General features: G+C 38.3%; 2 protein-coding genes and 1 pseudogene across 2 annotated transcripts; all 3 read left to right on the top strand.

The window, feature by feature from the left end:
* Positions 1–1,761: 1,761 nt before the first annotated feature.
* Positions 1,762–3,761, top strand: LOC129730772 (N-acetylglucosaminyl-phosphatidylinositol de-N-acetylase). The gene is made up of 3 exons (XM_055690337.1): positions 1,762–2,753; positions 2,818–2,911; positions 2,970–3,761. The coding sequence occupies exons 1-3, from the start codon at positions 2,066–2,068 to the stop codon at positions 3,139–3,141; spliced, it is 954 nt and encodes a 317-aa protein (XP_055546312.1). The 5' UTR covers positions 1,762–2,065; the 3' UTR covers positions 3,142–3,761.
* Positions 3,762–8,787: 5,026 nt separating this feature from the next.
* LOC129728955 (uncharacterized) lies at positions 8,788–10,027 on the top strand (annotated as a pseudogene).
* A 3,783-nt stretch (positions 10,028–13,810) lies between these two features.
* LOC129732868 (transcription elongation factor SPT6) lies at positions 13,811–19,413 on the top strand. The gene is made up of 2 exons (XM_055694221.1): positions 13,811–13,931; positions 13,989–19,413. The coding sequence occupies exon 2, from the start codon at positions 14,017–14,019 to the stop codon at positions 19,276–19,278; it is 5,262 nt and encodes a 1,753-aa protein (XP_055550196.1). The 5' UTR covers positions 13,811–13,931; positions 13,989–14,016; the 3' UTR covers positions 19,279–19,413.
* Positions 19,414–19,480: the final 67 nt, after the last annotated feature.

Below are 19,480 nucleotides of genomic sequence, written 5' to 3'. Positions count from 1 at the left end.
AAGATTCGGGGCGACTCTCAGCCTAGTAAATAGCCAAATATTGTCCGCCATACGGAGGAAGGTGCCATCCAGCGTTTTAACAACGGTCTATACCGATGACCATTTCCAACGCCGCTTTCGAACGTATTTTAGGTTGTTTTTGAAGATTGAAACAGCGGTAAAGGAGAAAAATTGTTTTTTATACAACGACCGAACTAAACGGGAAAATAGTTGGTAATACTCCAGAGCAGATTTGCTTAAACCTTCCAGGTTTATTGAATAATATTGGCCAATCTTGTGAGGATTTGAGCTTTCCGCATCGTGTAGGTTGCAGACCAAAATGCCAACCAAAATGGTCATCTCAATAAAAAAACCTATACAAAATGTTTATCTGCCCGAAAAAACACCCTGTGCAGAATTTCAGCTCAATCGGAAATAAAATTGAGTAGTGGTTCACGTCGACACTTGCGTCCTACGACGTGTTTAACAAGCGAGGCAAAACACTTCGTCTTCCGAGGCCGACCAATTGAGTCCGCATTCGAAACACTCTTCATCTTCGTAATATTATTGCGAACATTCACTATCGAGCACAAAAACCAACAGTTTGACATTTCATCAAATAGCAACGATTCGGCTCGTTGCTATCGCGTTGCCAAATTTAATAACTCGCTACTACCCGAGGTGAGGATTGTTATTTCCCAAACCAACATAGCAACGCCCGGTGCGGTTGCCGCGTTATGGTGGGAGTTGCCAAACTAGCTTTAGAAACTTCAATTTAGCCACTGGTGGGCTTGCTCTTAGAGGTTATCTGTAAATGACGTAATTGCCAACACTAAGCTCTTAGAGCTACACTGAAAAACAATCGCACGCTAACCCCGAATGCTCTTTATATACTTTATGTCAATAAACGCCCCTAGTCATTCTATTATGTCTACCCATGTTTTTTTAATTGGAATCCACGGTATTTTATTGTCGCCCCAGTAGAAAGTCGAATTTTTCGACTAGCGACATTCGATTTTTCTCTCATACCGTTCATTATATTCAGGCTGCCTAGATTTTCTCGGGATAAAAACAGGACAAATGGGTTCGAAAAACGGGACACATAATATAATTGATTTTTAGAAACTTTTACTAACAAAAGTATGCAAACAATTATTCGTTACTCTGATAAAATTTGCGTAGAAGAGTGTGCTTTTTTGCAATAGGTTCCTAAACTTTATCACTTGCATGATCGAGATTTCGACTAATAATTATCATCGTCTCATCTTCAATCGCGACTTTTACAAACAAAATAGCAAAAAGACGGGACGGATAGAAATAGTTGAAAAAACGGTACTGTCCCGTTCAAAACGGTACGTCTGGTCAGCCTAATTATATTTAACGTCGGAAGTAATGCGCTGTATACGCTGTAACGCATTTTAAATGGCAAGAAGCTGGCACAAAAATTGTATCTCCTCAGCACTCCACAAGCATGGTACCACCACAGACAAACAGACGTACCACGAGATTTATTTTCGTGGATCAAAATAAAAAATGAAATTTGAAAATTTGGCGCTTACTCCGACTCAAGTTTGCTGTCACAGAAGCTGTAAAAATTTCATTAGATATTTGGGGAATGTCTTTTCTCTAAACTGGTTGATAGACTCAGAAGTTTTAAAAACATTCATTTTCTGGGGCGCTATATTTTATCAACCCTTAGATTCAATTTCGTCGAAGAAAACATCGCCCTAACGGTTGACGGATTTGACATCTCCCTTCCGTATAAGAAAAAAGAAAACGTAAAGTAAACAAACCGTGAGTCCAATAAGTACTGTTGAAAATATTTCTTGTACTGATACCATTAAAATTGTCTATTTTTATCATATCGTAGTCGGTGTGATAATTTTTAGCAGTTTTATGATACGTTTTGTACACTGTAATACGACATTCGACTCGGTTTAAGTTTATTTATTCCGTTTTTAGTTTCGTTTTAGTGGATTGTTACTTTTTGTGTTGATATTTTTGTCGCTAACATCAGTTTGAGAAGTAGTCTGGTTTTCGAGTAGCTGCTTCATTCGAAGCAGCCGGAAATGTGCGGACTTGGGAAATGAAGGACAACATTTCGCTTTTGGAGCAGTCTGAATTTATTTTCAACAATCAAATAGTGCAAAATACTTACATCCCCGTGGTCGAACAACAGGAGGAACTACTGTCTTATTATCAGTTTTTTCGTAACCAACTGGTTATTTATTTGCGCGAAACACTGGATCATATATTGTTGGTTGTTTTTGCATACACGTTATTATGCTTGGTCCTGTACAAATTGCTCTTTCATCGCTGCAGTCAATGGCTTACGCTATTTCGCAAATGTCGTCTCCCTCCTCACGCGAACCGCGCATTGCTAGTAACAGCTCATCCCGATGACGAATGTATGTTTTTTGGACCGACCATTCTTGAACTTCGTCGTCGGAATTGTCGTATATTTTTGCTCTGTCTGTCAGAGGGAAACTACGGTCAGCGAGGAGATCAGCGTCGTCAGGAACTGTGGGATGCTTGCGAGTCTTTAGGAATAAAGCCGGAAGATATCACATTACTAAACGCTACCCACCTGCGAGATGATCCTGCTTTGGAATGGAAAGCGGTAACTATTGCGAACCAAATTCTCAAGTATTTGGAATCGCTAGAAATTGATCTTATGGTTACTTTTGACAAAGACGGTATCAGCGGGCATCCGAATCATAGTGCAATATACTATGCTACAGCATCACTTTGCTTGTCCGGATTGATTCCATACAGTAAGTTCTTTCCATATGACCTATTAAGCTATAATAAAATATACTATATACTATTTATTTACAGAATGTAAAGTGTTAACTTTGGAAACGGTCAACATTTGTCGAAAGTATATATCGGTACTAGATTTACCGCTTACGCTGTTGCTTTCTACTAACTGGTAGCTAGCTCTGAAGGGCATTAGCCGCTAAATGATTTAACTGGAAATTTTTTTCTAGGGCTGTACTGAATTGGCAATCACGTCGAGCAGTTCAGAATGCAATGAGACTTCATCGGTCGCAGATGGTTTGGTTCCGTAAGTTGTACATCATGTTTTCACGATACATGGTCATCAACTCATTGAGAGAAATCAACAAATCAGACGTAGAATTCGAGATCCTTGATTCATAACTGTCCAAAAATGACCAAGATAAACGAATAAGAAGGCAGGTGGAAATAATTTCTTTAAATTCATGTTTGAATAATTTTTAAGTTTTGAGCAATTTTCCTCACGGTTCGATCCAATGCCATCTAGTTTAGAAAAATAGATCAATCTTTTTGCAAGCGGAGGCCACAAAAATGTAAACAGTGTTTAAGAACGAAACTCAGAAGCTTTACAGCTAGTCTAAAAAGTGCAACGTGTAGAACACGATTTAATAGTAATCGAATCGTATATTAATATTTATTCCAAGCACCGGCCACAGAAAAGAAGCAAAACAAACAATGTCGTTGTAAGATTACCCTGCAATGTTGAATCCTAGTGCGCTCGTTGCCTCTATTATGTTTGTTCCTAAAATGCTGCTTAAATTTTAGAACTGTATTGAACGTTTTAATCTTTTGCTATAAGCGTGCTTGCTTCGAAACAAAATAAGGCAAATTTGGAGTTTTTGTAACAAAAACAAAATTATCTTAGCAACGAAATCAATCATTAATCACACAGTCACTTAAGTAATCTTTGTACATATTAATGAATGCGATTCAAATTTCTGCAATATTAAATAAATTTTTATCACATACAAGTTAGTTGTGAATCCCCGAAAATCCAGTACAAATAAAAAACGTTTTTCGTTCTCAAAGTTTGTCATTGCCGCTTAATTTTAGAATATTTGTAACAAATTAAATTTCAAAATTTGAATTATCACAGGGTCTAGCCCAGGGGTTTGATCAATCCATGCAACAAGTTAGACATGTTAGGCTCGTATCACACAATATACATACGGGGCCGCGAAACCAAAATGGTTTGGAACCTCTGGTCTATAGGTCTTCAGTAGAGATACTCAGAGAGAGAGATAAGCGATGAAAAAATCGCTAATTTAGCAACTGGGTTTCACATGTCAGAGGTGCCAGATCTCTTCTCGAAGCGCTATGTTGACTTACTCTTTCATTCGACTCGTATAACTGATGGTGACGATAGAAGTCTTGGGAAATAATGAAGTGCATCACAAAAACCGTGAAGGTGTTAAGTTTTATGTTTATTTTTAATTTTATATTCTTTCACCATAATTGATCATTATTTTATTGATCATACAAAAGGTTTGTGAACCACCGGGTAAAAATCACTGTGATAGAGAAATTTTGGAGCATTCTCAATTCATTGTTTAATAATAAAACATAAAAAACGTGTGAAATTAAATATATCCTTTATTGTACCCGATTGCAATACCTTTCAATGTTTTACCTTTCTTGTTCGTTTGGCTCGAATTTCGACATGTTCGTTTGGCTTACAACATTCTCTTCGCATATCTCTCCCTCCGAGTATTGCTAATGTCGTTTTCGTTTTTGCGGTGTAGCTACTCCGCGGACTACACTTTGTCCTAAAGTTGTTTTTTTTTTTCATTTTCTGGACTACCCCGGACTACCCTTTTTCTGTCCTGGACAGTCCGCGAAAGAAACAGAGTGCAGTTTTAAAGACACCAACACATTCACAAGTATGTGTCAAAATAAAAAAAAAAATGTGTCAAAATCGGTTTGCTTTGATTATCGTTCTTCGCGTGTCAAACATCAGGTTGGATATTATTTATTTTATTTTGTTATTTTGTCATTTTTCAGTAAATTGGCAAATTTTTCGTACGCGATAAAAAGACAATGGCGATGACCAAAACATAAGTGACAGCTACCTCTGGTATTACACACACCATTGCAACTGCTCGGAAAGTGTTTTTTTTTCAGCTGCAAAGTGTAGTCCGAAACGGTATAGTCCTGCCGTAAAAACGAATTCGACATAAATAGACTCGTGTGCTAGGGGCTAGACACCGTTATTTTCATGAAAAATATTTTCATAATATTGCACGATATTGGTTGATATATTTTGATTTTTATCGTTTATCTGTCAATTGATATCCTCCAACGATAATGTAACGCTTGATGTATTGTCAATGAGCTATGATATAGATAGTGGGGTACCCGAAAATGGAACGGTAAATACTTTTTAATATTGGATATTGGAAACATTCCGCAATATATCAATAGTGTCTTGCCCCTAAGACTCAGTTGTTTTCCTGTTCCAAGGATTACATCCTGAACTTCTTCTAAGTAAAAGTGATTTTCCTGTGCTAAGGAAAATTTTTATTGACCCGTTTCTGTTCCAAGCAACGTATAAAGAGAGGTACCACAGACAGACGTCCAAGCAAGGACAATATTGATCAAAATTTCCGTGTAAATCTTCAAAGTAAATTGCGTTATAAATCACTTGTACACTAGCGCTGCCTGGTGACCTTATCGCTACAATAATTTTTTTTTCGCTGGTGTACGAGGCTGGCGGTACTGGTAGCGCTATCTGGTTACGGATCGCTACTACAAAAAACTTTACACAAGTTTGGAACTCAGCTTGGACGCCTGTCTGCGGTCACATCAAAAACGCATTTACAAATGGTATGGTAAATAAATGATACAAATCGAAATACACTGAATTCTTTTTGAGCGACTTTTTTACGCGGTTTATTTTACACGATTTTTTACGCGATTTTCTCGAAATTACGCGATTTTCTTGAAATTACGCGATTTTTGATACGGAAAACACTTCTATTTGAACCAAGATATAACACATACACTCACACACATACACACACGCGCACACATACACGCACACACACATTCAATCATATATACACATACACACACATACATACACATACACTTACACACACATACACACATATACATACACACACAAACACATATATCACGTAACGAAGGATTTTTTTTCAAAACGACGCTATTCGCTCGAAATTACGAAATTATCTTTGTTTGCGTGGACGCATCAATCGCGCAGGAATTCAGTGTATATCGTCAAATATCGTACACACCTCATTTATCTCGGCAAACTTCCTAACAGCTGATTGAGCTCGGCGAAGTTTTTAGCAAATGTTAGCAATATATTTCGACGAACTCTCAGCAAATATATCGATTTACCGTAAACCAGCAAGTATTGGGTTGTTTAGCTATTCACGGATTTTCGATTTTTATATATCATCTGAAAGAGTGTAATTCTCTGAGCAAAACATGATTTTTTAAAATATTATATCATTAACCTTCGATTTTTAAATGAAGAATAAAAACTCGCTCTAAATCGCTACTATGACAGTTGGTATATGGGCTGTCATTGTAGTGATTTAGAGCAGATTTCGAGCAGTTTTAAATCGTGTTTAAAAAAGCAAAGGACAACGATAGATTTTTTTTTTAAATCACGTTTTACTTAGAAAACGCAGATCTTTCAGATGATATAAAAAACTGATATAGCTAAAGAACCCAATTGACATTTCATTTACCGAAGTTCTTAAAAATTCCACCGAAAACTTTCAAAACATTTCGCTGAATTTATCAGCTGTTGAGTTCTCGGCTATAAAATCTAAGTGTGTATAAATAATAATACTGAAATATTAAAAAAAAAATAAAATCTATCTAGCCCCTAGATAAATACGGTCATTGCAAAAATAAATACACTGAAAAAAAATCACACGCTCATATACCAAATGCTATTTACACATGAATACCAATAAACCAACCCAATCGTTTTAACAGGTCGACCCATATCGATTTTTAATGGGATTCACGGTATTTTGACGTGTTTTGGCATTTGACACTTTCTGCCATTGAAATATGTGTGTAAAAATATTGATTTTGGTATGCATTACATGGCAAACCGAAGTGTAAGGCACTTGATTTTGTGCTGTGAAGTGAAACGCAAAAATATTCCACTTAGATATTAAATGTTACATCTACTAGCACAGAAGCAAAAACATCATATCAAGAAGACTGGGAACTCTGCCTGAGATTGAGCGACAGTTTTGGCAGCGTAGCCTGTTGAGTGAAAGTGGAACTAACGCATGTTAGTGTGTGTGCTGGCAATGCGAATGCAAGCTGAACGCACAGGCTGGACCACCACATACGCACTAGGGTGGGACAAAAAATAAATGTTAGCTCCCATGCACTATTCGTGTTCCTTATGGGTCCCATAACAACTGTGTAATTTTTCAGATCGATCGGTGAAACGCCCGATTTTAAAAGTTTCCATACGATTTTATATGGGAAAATCCACTTTTTCAATACTTATTCTCTAGAGATGTCAACCCAAGTAACCAAAAGTTCGGATAAAAGTAGATTTCACAGCCTAATCAGCCAAACTAACGATCATGAATAGAATTCTATTCAGCTCGATTTTTAAGTAACTAACCGAACTTTCAAGTTCGCATTTGATGAATAAACTTCGAGTAGCATGCAAAGCAGCTTCTAAACCGAACTAGAAAGTTCACATTTAGTTCGGTTAGGGCGCTGCATAGAACGCTATTCAGCTTGAAAACAAAACTTCAAAAAATTCAAAATATTTTTTTTCAATTTCTTGTTTCCCTAACCTCACCTAACGTATCATTATTAATGTTGATATTATCCCATGATAAGCATATGTACTGGAGAAATTCTAGATCAGAACAATAATGCCTGGTTTATTTTTTATTAAATTTTAAGATATTTTTGCAACTTACCACTCACCACACAAGCTTCGAACTCAAGTCCTCCCCCTTTGAAGCCTAGATCCATACCACTGCTCCGTTCTCGCTATATGACGCCAGCATCGATTTTACTCGATGTGCTGATTTCTCGTCATTACCTACATGCTCGAGGAACACACCGGGTCTCTCTTTCAGCTTGGAAGTTCAGATAAAGTACACGCGGAACTTTATGTGAACTCGGAAGTTCAGAAAAGGCTGACGCGGAACTTTTTTAGAACTTTCAAGTTCAGCAAAAGTACACACGCAGCGCGATGTGAACTTACGTCTGACAGTTCTCTAGTTTGTTTTGATTTCGCTGCAGTTCGCTTGTAATGTGATTGAAAAAGGTTGTGAACGTTGTTGTGAACAAAAAGGTTGTGTGCGCATTATTTTCGTTCCAAAAGTGAATTGAAAATTATTCTGGTAAGCACTATATACAAAATATGATAAATGTTGAAAATCGATCAAAACTTCTTCGGTCAATAGATATGCCGTTTGCCGTAGTCGAAACGACCAACGCTTTGGGACGTAGAGAACTCTCAGTGGTGCCTGAAAAATGGATACGGACCTCCAAAACCGGCAGCATCATGCTGTGGCCTAACGTTAAGAGAACCCAGGATTTGAACAAAATGCTCAGGGATGAGAGTATCTCGCCCAAAAAAGTGTGGCTCAAGTATAAATGTACGGTGAAGCGAAGTAACCTAGCGTCTTATGATGTGGCGATGGGATTGTCGGCTGAATTGTCTGGTGAATCCTCGTCAGACATTCAGTGTGTAACCCAACGGAAGAAAAAGGCTAGTAGCAAGGGACTAAATAGCTTCCAAAACTTGTTGGTACTAGACAACGGCAGTGGAAAACACATGCCTTCGTCTCCACCGTCTCAAAATCCAGATTCTTTTTCTTCTCTGCTACAACTATCACCCAGAACAAAACAACCACCAGCAGCACCCTTACAAGTAGAACCGACTGAATCAAAAAACCACGCGGCGGTAGCTCACTGTGTCACACCATCAGGACTTCAGAAGGCATCAATGAGCCACCCGAAGAATGCGTATATGTGACTTACGAAGCTATGCCGGACCCGAATGTGCTGACAGATACCACAACACAGGCATTATTAAGAGAATTTTTCAGCCAAATAAATCATCGGTTGGATCTTTTGGAGAAGCGGACAGCAGACATCGCTACGCAGAACGAATACATTCTTGATGCCTTACGGAACCTAAACTCCAGGACAACGACTTTTGAAGAACCTCCAGCATTCTACTTCAATCCTATTGAACGAGAGGAAGAACTCACTGATCTGGAGCTTCAGTTGGCGGATAACAACTACAGATCGAAGATGGTAAGAGATAACTACCAGTATCGTTGTTTGCGGTTGTTTGCAATCTGCCACCGCGTTTATTCATTGTTTTTTTTTAAGTAGGGTAGCGAGCGGCTACGGTAGTGGTTTTTTTCGGCAAGTTTCTGCATAAAATTGCTGCAGAAAACCTGCCGAAGAAAACCACTACCGTAGCCGTTCGCTACCCCAGTTTGTTCTTGTTCATGATCATGGCCTGTCTTAAAAACTTCCTAACAAAAACAGTTATGTTGATAGCAAAACAGTCAAGTAATAGTTACAGTTGGGCAGAGCTTTCCACCATAAACAACGATATTTCTCCTAATCTAAACCATTATAAAATAAACAAAACAAAAAATCTGTACCTTCATTATATTTTATCCGATAGGTTAAATGGTTGCGAGTGAATTGTACCGGCGACTGTGCGGAAAGTCGCATGTTCGGCGTTCTTGACATGCTGATCAGCAAAAAAATGCAAACGCAATGCACCTGGACTGGAGCCAGCCGTTTAGGACCAAAACTGGCAATCATGCCAAATCGTAACATTTTGCAGCTGTTCCAAGAGACAGGAAGTGACGATTAGGAAGTAGTCACCCAACAGAAGTTGGCCAGCTTTTTCATGAAAAAGCTGAAGAACTCCCTTAAACGTCTGGTCGCTACAGGGGAACGCAGAGGAACCAGACATGTTAGAAGAAAAACGACTAACAATCAAGTGGTGGATCGAGAATCAGTTCTTGCGCCAAACGATGCTATTTCAGGCCAGCAAGGAAAACTTGATAAACCAGACAACCAAGTTTTGGAGATAGAATCAGCTCCGGGGCCAAACGATGCTGCAACAAGCGGGCTGCAAGTATGGGCTGATAAATCGGCCCAGCGTTGCAGTGAGTCCGAGACTGAAACAAGTGCCGGTTCGGTCGTCGATTCATCAGATGCCTTAGACCATACTGACTTGGTATCTAAATTTGCTGAATAATAATAATTGCTTATTTATTTAATTATATTTGTTTTTTAAAATACAGCCAAATTAAGTTTTGCAAACTCCTTTAATTAAGTATTGTATGAATTAATGGGACGAACACGTAACTATTATTCCACTCCATTGCAACTAATTTAGATTGAATTTCTTGGCAGTTAATCTTCGAATTTGTCTTAGATAAATTATTCTTAAGACTTATATAAATATTTAAAAACGATGAATCAAATGGATAGGTAAAGAAATCTTGTTTCGAAGACACCATTTTTCCATAAATTTCCAGCTGAGAGGATTCCAAAACATGATCAAAGCGTACAATTTGGTTTCTGTGGGTAAGAAACCATCCGTTTCTATCGGAATTATCTAAGAAAAAGTTTTCATTTACATCTACTACATTTCTTCGGCAGGCTCTGACAGAAGGATAGCTTCGCTGTTGTTTCTTGGCTCTCTCAGAGGTGTAATATTCTGTAGAATTAATTTCGGATAACCTATTCACGACCTGTTCGAGGCTTTTCCATCCGCTTCGAAGAAGGTGTTTTATTTGCTGTAAAGCATTTTTAAACGGATATGCTGAAAATGTTTTCAACGGTCCAAAACGCTCAACTTCATCTACAATATGTAGCAGATTGTGTACGTTGCTAGTCAAATACTGTTCTCCATAGAGTTCCATGAACTCAATGACAAATTCCTTCAACATCTTTCTAGCAACATGCCAGTTGGATTTGTAAATATTTGAAGATAGCATAGTAACCGAGCAAAAGAATAGTAGAAAGTGTTTATAGGCATCGGATGGTAGAAAGTCTTTAAGTGTCACAATACTTGCGTAATGTAAAAAACTACTAAACTCTGAGCCTTTCCAATACGACAAGTATTCCAATCCACGTAGTTTACGATGGATTTCAGAGGGCAATCGAATACCAGCTAATATCTTTGAAATTTCATCAGTTTGTTGCGAAGATAATTTTGTTGCATAACCTAATGTTCCATCTCTCCACCCAAGTAGTAAACGTTTCATGACGCCAAGATCAATTAGGTGCAACCGATCTTTAACGACAATGTCTTCAATTAGATTTAGGTTCGGTAGTTTTACCAAAGGTGTGGTGGCTTTTTGATGGTGGTTGTAAGCATTTTGCCTAAACTTTTCATCTGTCCGTTTAGCACTATTCGTAGACGTAAAAACAACAGTCCGTGAATCATGTGAGTACTCCCCTTCACCCTCACACTTCAGACAACCATTTTTGGAATTAACATTAGCAACACCTGGAATAATATTATTTTAAAGTTTATTTCAACTATCGAAAAACATTCAACGAGAATATACCTTTGAGAAACGCGCGTGCGGGACTATCACAGATGAAACATTTTAACGTAACGATAATCTTGTAAGTGTTGATTGAAAAGCCATTATTCAGCACATCAATCAGTTCTTCGATTGGTTTTAGAAATTCATCAAGGCTGGTTGGTTTGGTTTTACCATAAAATATAGCAATTGGCATCGGTGCAACTTCAGGCATTTCAACAATATTAAACAAGATAGGCCAAAATTGTAGTTTACTGCTTTTGAAAATCGGAATCCCAGCAATGTTAATGCGAATTGAAATATTTAATGACCGATCTGTGAATCTGTGAATGAAAAATTTGAAGGCTTGTTAAATAAAGCAAAACAAAAGGATCTTACCGAAAAAAATCGCCCAAACACCGTTTTATACCTCTAAACCAATACTGTCCACCAGCAGTTTCAATAATTTCGGAAGTTGCTTGACGAGATGTTTTCATTAAAGTTCTTGCTGAGCGAGGCAATCTTTTTCCATCAGTTTTTCTTCTTATTATTTCCATAATGAGATTTATAGATTCATGAGACTGGTTAGTTCTGAGAACCCAATATCTGCAGCATTCACTCAAATCCATGCGATCCAGTACATCACAGTTCTTTTTATTTTCGAATGATGAGTTTAACTCATCGAATGATTCATCATCACTGCCCCAACATTCATCGACATCACTGTCGTGGTTTTGAAGTATATCTTCTTCTATCAGAAATTCACGGCTTGCACCCGGTTCAAATTTTCTTTTGACCTGCACATTTCTGGGTATCTGAGTGCATGATTGATTTTCTGTAAGGTAACAATATGTTTACATAGCGAAAGAATTTAAGCACCCTAATATTACCTATTGGAGTTATAGCTTTGTTTTCTTTTTCCCATTTCGACAAAAGTTTTTTCCGATGATAATAAAACAATCCACTTTTTTTTATTGTTTTTGAAAAACTCATTTTTGTCACTAGTCCTGAAGCACGAATTTAAATTTCACACCTGAAAACTTCATTTGCGTCAAAGCCGAGCAAAGTATCAGTCAGAACTAAACATGAACTTTAAAGTGAAAATGAAGTAGACATAGACTTCTCCTGAACTTTCATGCTGGTTAAAAGTACGGATAAAATGCTAACCGAACTTCAATTCTGGTGGTTTTGAGGTTCACGTGTGAACTTTATGTGAACTTCAAAGTTCCAATTGAGAGAAGCACGCAGCTTCTCATGAACTTCAGTGCTGATTAAAGGTACGGATAAAATTCTAACCGAACTTCAATTCTAGTGGTTTTGAAGTTCACGTGTGAACTTTGTGTGAACTTTAAGGTTCCAATGAAGAAGAGCAAGCAGCTTCTCATGAACTTCAAAGTTGCTTTCTAGTACTGACGGTACTTTATTTAGAATGAAGTTCGGTTTGTAAGTAATGGGTCCTGTTGTTCAGCAAGAAAGTTCCGCGGAACTAAATCCGAACTTTATGTGAACTTCTAAGTTCGTTTGTTAAGTGAAATTCGTACTTCTGGTTGCTTGGGAAGTTGGCTGTCAAAAAAATATCAATACATGATATTTGTAGGAAATGGAAATGGGAAAAACTCTTCTGAAGACCGTTAGGCACTACGACGCTTGTAGAAACAGCTATTTACCCCAAACTGATTGAATGTCTGACGGACGGCTCACCATTGAAATTTTCCAGCAACACTGCTACAGCATGCTGCTATTGCGAACTTGCTTAAGTATGAGAAATAATTTCGCGTGGAATTAATTTTCAAAATGTGATTTTTGCTCATAGTATCTTCGGTGAAGCCTCCAAGATAAATTTAGCGATATCATTTCTCATCACATGGTTAAATTTGCAACAGCAGCATGCTGCAGTAGTATTGCTAGTAAAATTCAATTGTGAGCCGTTCGTCAGATATTCAATCAGTCTGGGGTGAATATCTTTTTTCACAAGCAAGGAAAATCCCAGGAAAATTTCCTATGAACATCATGTATTGATATATTTTTTGGAGCCAACTAGACATCTTTATAGACAAAGTTTTGAAAAAGTGCTTTTTCCCATATAAAATCGTATGGAAGCTTGAAAAAACGGGCGCAAATCGGGCGTTTCACCGATCGATCTGAAAAGTTACACAGTTGTTATAGGACCCATAAGGAACAAGAAAAGTGCATGGGAGCGAAAAAATAACACCATCGCTTTTTTCCCATATAACCGTGTCCCAGTCTAATACGCACACTCTGTCTTCGCAGCGATGTAATTACCAGCACTTTCATAGCAAACTTCCACCTTTAATAAATGGAGTGCGCTGTTTGTATGGGATCGATCCAGAGATGCCAGTCTTCTTGATCTGATGTTTTTGACAGAAGTAAGTTGAATCCACTTGGCAGTAACGTGTCGATTTTTTATAGTGTAAGATTCTACGCAGTTTAGCGTTTGAATGCCTGAGCGTGCATGTTACGTTTGGCGTTTGGCCTAAGTATCGATACCGTCATTTCCGATACAAGTATCGCCCATCGCTACGAATTAATAAAATGAATTGTTCATACGCATTTTTATTTTAAGTTAATTGAAGTTTTGAGTGAAATTACTACAGTGCATACATTGTTAGTACAAATAGTTACATTTGTAGTCTTCGTTAGTAAAGATAGTTATATTTTCAGCCTTCGTTAGAAGTCTCCATAAAGGAAAATGGCAGATTTTCTTGATTCCGAAGCGGAGGAAAGTGAGCAAGATGAAGATCTGGATTTACATGACAGAAAAAAAAGTAGAAAAATCAAGACAGTTAGTGATAGCGAGGAAGACGAAGAAGACGACGAGGAACGACTCCGGGAGGAATTGAAAGATTTGATAGATGACAATCCGATCGAAGATGATGATAGCGGCGGGGATGATTCTGATGGTTCCGGAGATCACGCGAAAAGAAAAAAAAGTGATGATGAGGATGAACTAGACGATCGTCTAGAGGATGAGGATTACGATTTAATTGAAGAAAACCTCGGTGTAAAAGTCGAGAGAAAACGCTTTAAACGTTTGAAGAAAATAACCGACGAAGGTAGCGATGAGGACGAACCAGTTGATGACGGATTAAACCGAGAAGTAATTGCCGAACAGTTGTTCGAGGGATCTGCTGATGAGGAGGATGAACATCAATCTGAACGTGATGCCAATCGTGACGTTCCATTAACGACAACTGAAAATAATGAGGAAGAAGATGATGATGAATCTGATGCTGATGATTTTATTGTTGACGACGACGGCGTCCCCATTAGTGACAAACGAAAGAAAAAGCGTCCTATATTCACTGACGCCTCACTTCAAGAAGGCCAGGATATATTTGGAGTCGATTTTGATTACGAAGAATTCGAAAAATATGATGAAGATGAGTATGAATACGAATCTGACGATGACGATTATGAGGAAGATGCTGAACAAGGTGACCAACGTTCCAAACGACCCAAAAAACAAACTCGTAAGAAGTCATCAAAAAAGACTATTTTCGATATTTTTGAACCAAGTGAACTTAAAAGAGGGCATTTCACCGATCTTGATAACGAAATACGGAAAACAGACATTCCCGAAAGGATGCAAATTCGGGATGTACCCATAACACCAGTACCTGAGGGATCATCTGAATTGGAAGAAGAAGCAGAATGGATTTTCAAACAGGCATTTTGTAGACCTCCGATATCAAACCAGGAAACCTATTCCCGGAAATCAATAACCGCTATACCTAAAATCAAGCAGGCGTTAGATTTCATGCGCAATCAACATTTGGAAGTTCCATTCATTGCGTTCTATCGAAAAGAGTATGTTCAACCGGATTTAAACATAAACGATTTATGGAAAGTTTATAAATATGATGCAAAATGGTGTCAACTGTTAGTGCGAAAAACCAATTTGCTCAAGCTGTTTGCGAATATGCGTGATTATCAGCTTGATTTACTCATGAAGAACCCTGATGCACCAATTCCTGATGAAATGAGAATAATAAAAGATGATGATATTGACAGGTTGAAGTCGACATATTCTCCGGAGGAACTCAAAGACGTTCATAATCATTTCATGCTCTATTATGCGTATGCTATTCCAGCCATGCACGAACATGTTAGGAGTAAAGAACGCGATCGAATACGTCGAGAAAAAATTGAAGCTCGCCAAAAAGCAATCGAGTCAGGTGAGAGAGACGAGGATGAAATTGATTTGTCAAATTTGGATATCGAAGAAGAGCCTGTCCAGGAGGAAAACGTTAAGCTAAATATAGATTCAGGTCCATATTCTATGTGTCGGAAAGGTGGTCTTTGTGGATTTGCTAAGCGATTTGGGCTATCACCGGGTCATTTTGCTGAAAACGTTCGAGACAGTTATCAACGCCATGAGGTTGACCAGGAGCCAAGTGACCCTCTTGATGTCGGCAAAGAATATGTAAATTCACGGTTTACTTCAGCAGAGGATGTGTTACATGCTGGTAAATTTATGGTTGCTAGACAAATAGCAAAAGAACCTATGCTTAGACGATCTATCCGAGAATTATACTACGAACGAGCAAAAATAACAGTACGCCCTACAAAAAAAGGAATGAAAGAAATTGATGAAAATCATCAATGTTTTACAATGAAATATTTGAAGGATAAGCCAGTTCGTGATTTGATAGGAGATCAATACTTAAAATTACAAATCGCTCAATGTGATAAATTGCTAACTATAACATTCTCAGAGCAAATTGAAGGAAATGCTACCTCAGATCTCTTGGACGAAATGAAAGCACTTTATCAAAAGGACGAATTTTCAAAAAACGTTCAAGAATGGAATAAAGTACGATCTGAGTGTGTTGAACTAGCATTTACCAAAATGATCTTGCCTGAACTAGGGAGAGAGTTGCAGTCCATTCTGTTAGAAGAATCAAAAGATGCCGTGTTGAAAGTATGTTGTAGGAAACTTTATAACTGGATCAAGGTAGCACCATATAGTCCAGCGTTTGACATTGAAGATGACGATTACGAATGGGATATTTCCCGTGGGATTCGAGTGATGGGTGTAGCATATGTACCTGATTTATCGCAGGCTGCATTTGCCGCTATCATAACAACAGACGGAGAAGTCAGTGATTACTTGCGAATCCCACATTTATTGAAACGGAAAAATACGCACAGAGAAGACGAAAAAAAATTGAAGGAATCAGATTTGCAATCTATTATTGATTTCGTGCGAAATAAGAAACCTCATGTGATAGTTATAGGAGGTGAGTCGAAAGATGCCCTAATGGTTCAAAAAGACATGCGAGATTGTGTACGCATTCTTGTTGACGAAGAACAGTTTCCGGAAGTTTCAGTTGAGATTATAGATAACGACTTGGCTAAAATCTATTCAAACTCTGTCAAAGGAAATGCCGATTTTCGTGAATACCCCTTACTTTTACGACAGGCAATTTCGTTGGCAAGAAGAATGCAAGACCCATTGGTAGAATTCTCGCAGCTTTGTACAGCGGATGAAGAAATTTTATGTTTGCGTTTCCATACCCTACAAGATCAACTGTGCAAAGAGGAACTGCTCGAAAATCTTTACACAGAATTCATCAATCGTACTAATGAAGTGGGCCTCGACGTTAATTTGACAGTTCAGAATTCGTTAACGGTAAATCTAGTGCAATTCGTCTGTGGTTTAGGACCAAGAAAAGGCCTGGCGCTCATCAAATTACTCAAACAAACGAACCAACGATTGGAAAATCGCACACAGCTGGTGACAGCTTGTCATATGGGCCCTAAAGTTTTTATCAACTGCTCAGGATTTATTAAAATTGATACAAGTTCTTTGGGTGACAGTACAGAGGCGTACGTTGAGGTTTTGGATGGATCACGTGTTCATCCTGAAACTTACGAATGGGCTCGTAAAATGGCGGTCGACGCTTTAGAATATGACGATGAGGAAGCAAATCCGGCTGGAGCACTGGAAGAAATTTTGGAATCACCTGAGCGTCTAAAAGATTTAGATTTAGATGCTTTTGCTGTCGAATTGGAACGCCAGGGTTTTGGAAATAAAAGTATAACACTTTACGATATACGGGCTGAACTAAATTCCAGATACAAAGATCTGAGAACTCCGTACCGTACAGCTACATCTGAAGAACTTTTTGATTTTTTAACAAAGGAAACCCCGGAAACGCTATACGTTGGAAAAATGATGCTCGGTACAGTTGCCGGAATCAGTCACAAGAAACCGCAGGGTGATCAACTGGATCAAGCTAATCCCGTGCGTAATGATGATACCGGTTTATGGCAGTGTCCATTTTGCATGCAGAATGAATTCCCTGAACTTTCGGAAGTGTGGAATCATTTCGATGCTGGCGAATGTTCTGGGCAAGCAACTGGAGTGCGTTTAAGATTTGACAATGGTTTATCAGGATTTATACATATAAAAAATATATCAGATAAACATGTTAAAAATCCTGAAGAGCGTGTACATATCGGCCAAGCCATTCACGTACGAGTAATAAAAATTGACGTGGATCGATTTGCGTTGGATTGTTCATCTAAGAGCTCTGATTTAGCTGATAAAAATAATGAGTGGCGACCACGCAGAGATCAATTTTACGATCAGGAAGCTGAGGATAAAGATAACAAGAAAGAGTCTAGCGTGCAAACCAATTTGAATAGACAACAGTACATTAAGCGAGTAATTGTTCACCCTTCATTCCACAACATTTCGTATGCTGAGGCTTTGAAGAAGCTTGATCAACTGGATCAAGGAGAAGTGATAGTTCGCCCATCCAGTAAAGGATCTGATCATTTGACTGCTTCCTGGAAAGTAACCAACGAAATCTATCAACACATCGATATCCGAGAAGAAGGCAAAGAAAATATATTCAGTTTGGGTCAATCGTTGTGGATTGGGAATGAAGAATTTGAAGATCTAGATGAAATAATCGCTAGATACATCAATCCAATGGCATCGTATGTGAGAGACTTGCTCAATTACAAATACTACAAAGATACAAATGGAGGTATGAAAGATAAGGCGGAAGAGATAATCAAAGAAGAAAAGAAGAAAAATCCAAATAAGATACACTACGTAATATCAATAGCGAAAAATTACCCTGGAAAATTTTTGTTGTCTTATCTACCACGCACAAAATTTAAGCATGAATATGTAACCGTTACACCTGAAGGATACAGATTTAGACAACAACGCTTTGATTCAGTCAACTCATTACTGAAATGGTTCAAGGAACATTTCCGTGACCCAATACCTTCTCCGAGTAGTACACCGCGAGGATCGGCCTCTTTGCGGACGCCATATTTAGGAACACCTAGATACAGCAATGATGCGATCCAGAAAATGGCTCAAACTATGCCTTCGCATTTATTGACGTCATTATCACAAACAAGTGGTCACACGCCTCAATACGGATACACGCCAGGGGATATTGGGACATCGAGCAATTATGTGACTACACCGTATACTCCAAGTGGACAAACACCCTATATGACACCATATCAGCAAACACCTCATTCTTCAATGACTCCGAATTGCAGCTTCGCTACTCCATCCCGAAGCATAACAGAATCATTCAGCCGTCCTAACCCATATGAAAGTGGGGCGGCAGGAAGTAGAACAGCATCTGTGTCTTCATATTCTTCTGAAAATAGCAACAGCCGCTACAGTTCGCTGCATACAGAAGACGATGTTTGGGACAAAGAAGACGACCCTTGGGTAACCAATGTTAATAGAAGCAGTAAGGGTAGAGACAACGAAAGGAGCTTACCACAAAGTGCAACACCCAATATACACGTGGAAAATCGTGCACAGAAAGAGGTCACAAATCGAGGAAAAAGCCACCGGCCAATGCCTACTAATAATCCCACTGATCATCATATAGCTTCTAATATACAAAAATCAAACAGTGTATCGCAGCTAGCAACGTTAGGTGATTCTACTCCATTATGGGATGAATGAACAATAAAATGTTAAATTTTCATAAACACACGAAAGCGCATCCAACTTAATTCAAATTACAGCATCCTATTTGCTTTTAAATGTAGTGCATTGCCAATGTTGGTATACATCAAATAATAAATATGCTGATAGTAATTTGGAGTTGTCATTAATTCTTCGGTTTGCTGAAATTCAATTTCGACCAATGTAAAACATACCGAAG

Source organism: Wyeomyia smithii, chromosome 3 (assembly GCF_029784165.1).
Source record: "Wyeomyia smithii strain HCP4-BCI-WySm-NY-G18 chromosome 3, ASM2978416v1, whole genome shotgun sequence".
Classification (NCBI taxonomy): Eukaryota; Metazoa; Arthropoda; class Insecta; order Diptera; family Culicidae; genus Wyeomyia; species Wyeomyia smithii.
This window is presented reverse-complemented; position numbering and strand designations above follow the sequence as displayed.